We start from the raw sequence: 2,005 nt of genomic DNA on the forward strand, positions 1-2,005 counted from the left end.
TTTCATTACACCAAATACACAAACTAATGTTCTTTTTAGCAGCATTATATGACCCCTTTAAATTATAACCAACATTTATATTGACTACTTTAATGGGGCTTTATAAAAGTAATCCAATTTATTGGTTTAAATCAATGATAATATTTGCTAATTAGTGCTAAGAAAAACTACATTTTGTAAATCACCTTGAACCCAATGAGCTCCCGACTGATGGCTTTGCGCAACCTGCTGATGGACTCAGACTCGTGACAGGCGCATAGTATGTGGTTCTCTTTGACCACTGGAAAGCCCGGTTGAGACAGCAGCTCCTCTCGCAGCTTCAGAACACACTCCTGTAGGTGGTGCTCTTCACACACATCTGCATGAGTTCCAACCACAATCACAGGAGACTGTCCAGCTACGGCCTGAGAAAAACACAGTATAATATATATATATCATACTCTTTTATAATCTAAACCAAATGTTCCACAATAACAGTTTGGTCTGGTTTTGTATTTGTACAACAGATCTTTTGATACTACTTGCTAGAAGGAGCTAAATGTTAAACTTACTTTAACGTTAAAGAGCCAGGGTTTGATAGTGTCTATCTCACTGGGTCCTTTACTCAGGTCATACAGGACTAGATAGAGCGCCCTGGAGCTCATAAAGTGAGGGTGAAATCCACTGCACTCTTCACCACCTGCACAACATCAACAGAAAGAGAAAAACCTGCTATTTCCTATTGACATTTTTCCATATTTGATATGATGCTAGCATTGTGCAGATGCTTACCTGAGAACTCCCAAACATTCAGCAACATGTTCCTCTTGTCTTTGTTTTTGATGACCCAGTCTCTGACGCTGACGCCGACGGTGTGCAGATCAGATCGCCACTGAGAGCGTTTGAGTCTCATCAGCTGATGAATCAAAGAACTTTTCCCGCTACACGGGCTGCCGACCACAATGAGTTTCATGCGGTAATATGGGACAGCTTTCTTCAGACGCTGCTGCAAGAACCTGTAAGAACCACAGCGTTCACATTCTGAACCAATAGAAAAGTCTCGAAATAGCTTGACAAGATATTTGCATTTGAAACAAGATATTATAGGTGGCCATATTAAAAGGCACCTCCCTAACTTTTCTTAAAACTTAAGTTTCTAGGAAAACAGAACAACATTTAAACTGATGTAATAGCTGGTATTATAAAACAGCACTAAAAGATAAATACTAAACACAATGTAATCATATTTCTAAGATTTACATGTAACAAGTATACAAGAATATATTATTTGACAAACAAGATCTAACATTATTGTCTGACAATACTGACCCAAAAATAAAATAAAATCTGAACACCACCACAGATATGGCAACTGATGCATTTACTGTACGAGATAAAACACAAGCAAGAAATAATGTCTAGATTTAGACCTGATGATGTCTTTGGTTTTGTTCCCAATGTGTTTGAGGTCCATCTGGAGCTGCAGACCGTCTAGAGGTAGATCCCATAAATGAACCAGCTTTCCCATCTCATCAGGGAAAGAGCGCAAACCTTCATTCTGACTAACATCTAGAGACGTCAGGTCCTCCAACATACCGATCTGAGGAGGGATCTAAAGCACAAAAGTGTCAAACACACATTTCTAACAAATATACCAAAACGGCAGTGTTCAGTTGAATCAGAGCGTGTTATGAATCATACCTCAGTCAGTTTGTTGGAGCTTAAAAGAAGTTTCTCCAGTCTGGCCCACTTGTACACCGGGCCGCTCAGGTCGAGCGCAGAGATGTGATTATGACTGAACATCAGCTCTCTCAGGTTTGCACTGACCCAGAAAGATGGACCCGGCAGAACACTAATACTGTTATTTCTCATGTCCACCGAACGCAAACTATCCAGAAAAAGAGTTTGTGTATTCAAAGAAACATTCCAGGTTCAAAACAAGTTAGGCTTTATTAACAGCATCTTTGACCAGTTTATATTAATTAATTATACAATTATTAAGACTTTTAACGTGTCTCATGTTAGC

General features: G+C 39.3%; 1 protein-coding gene across 1 annotated transcript; it reads right to left on the reverse strand.

Moving 5' to 3' along the window:
* Positions 1 to 185: 185 nt before the first annotated feature.
* LOC107578614 (leucine-rich repeat serine/threonine-protein kinase 2-like) lies at positions 186 to 1,861 on the reverse strand (the record flags this gene model as incomplete). The annotated part of the gene is made up of 5 exons (XM_016264556.1): positions 1,681 to 1,861; positions 1,410 to 1,591; positions 772 to 995; positions 552 to 679; positions 186 to 404 (listed from the first exon to the last, which is right to left on the reverse strand). Coding segments are annotated over exons 1-5 (924 nt in total), but the record flags the coding sequence as incomplete, so codon positions are not given.
* Between the last annotated feature and the right edge of the window lie 144 nt (positions 1,862 to 2,005).

The sequence above is a fragment of the Sinocyclocheilus grahami genome, unplaced genomic scaffold (genome assembly GCF_001515645.1).
Source record: "Sinocyclocheilus grahami isolate Dianchi unplaced genomic scaffold, SAMN03320097.WGS_v1.1 scaffold11136.1, whole genome shotgun sequence".
Taxonomy (NCBI): domain Eukaryota; kingdom Metazoa; phylum Chordata; class Actinopteri; order Cypriniformes; family Cyprinidae; genus Sinocyclocheilus; species Sinocyclocheilus grahami.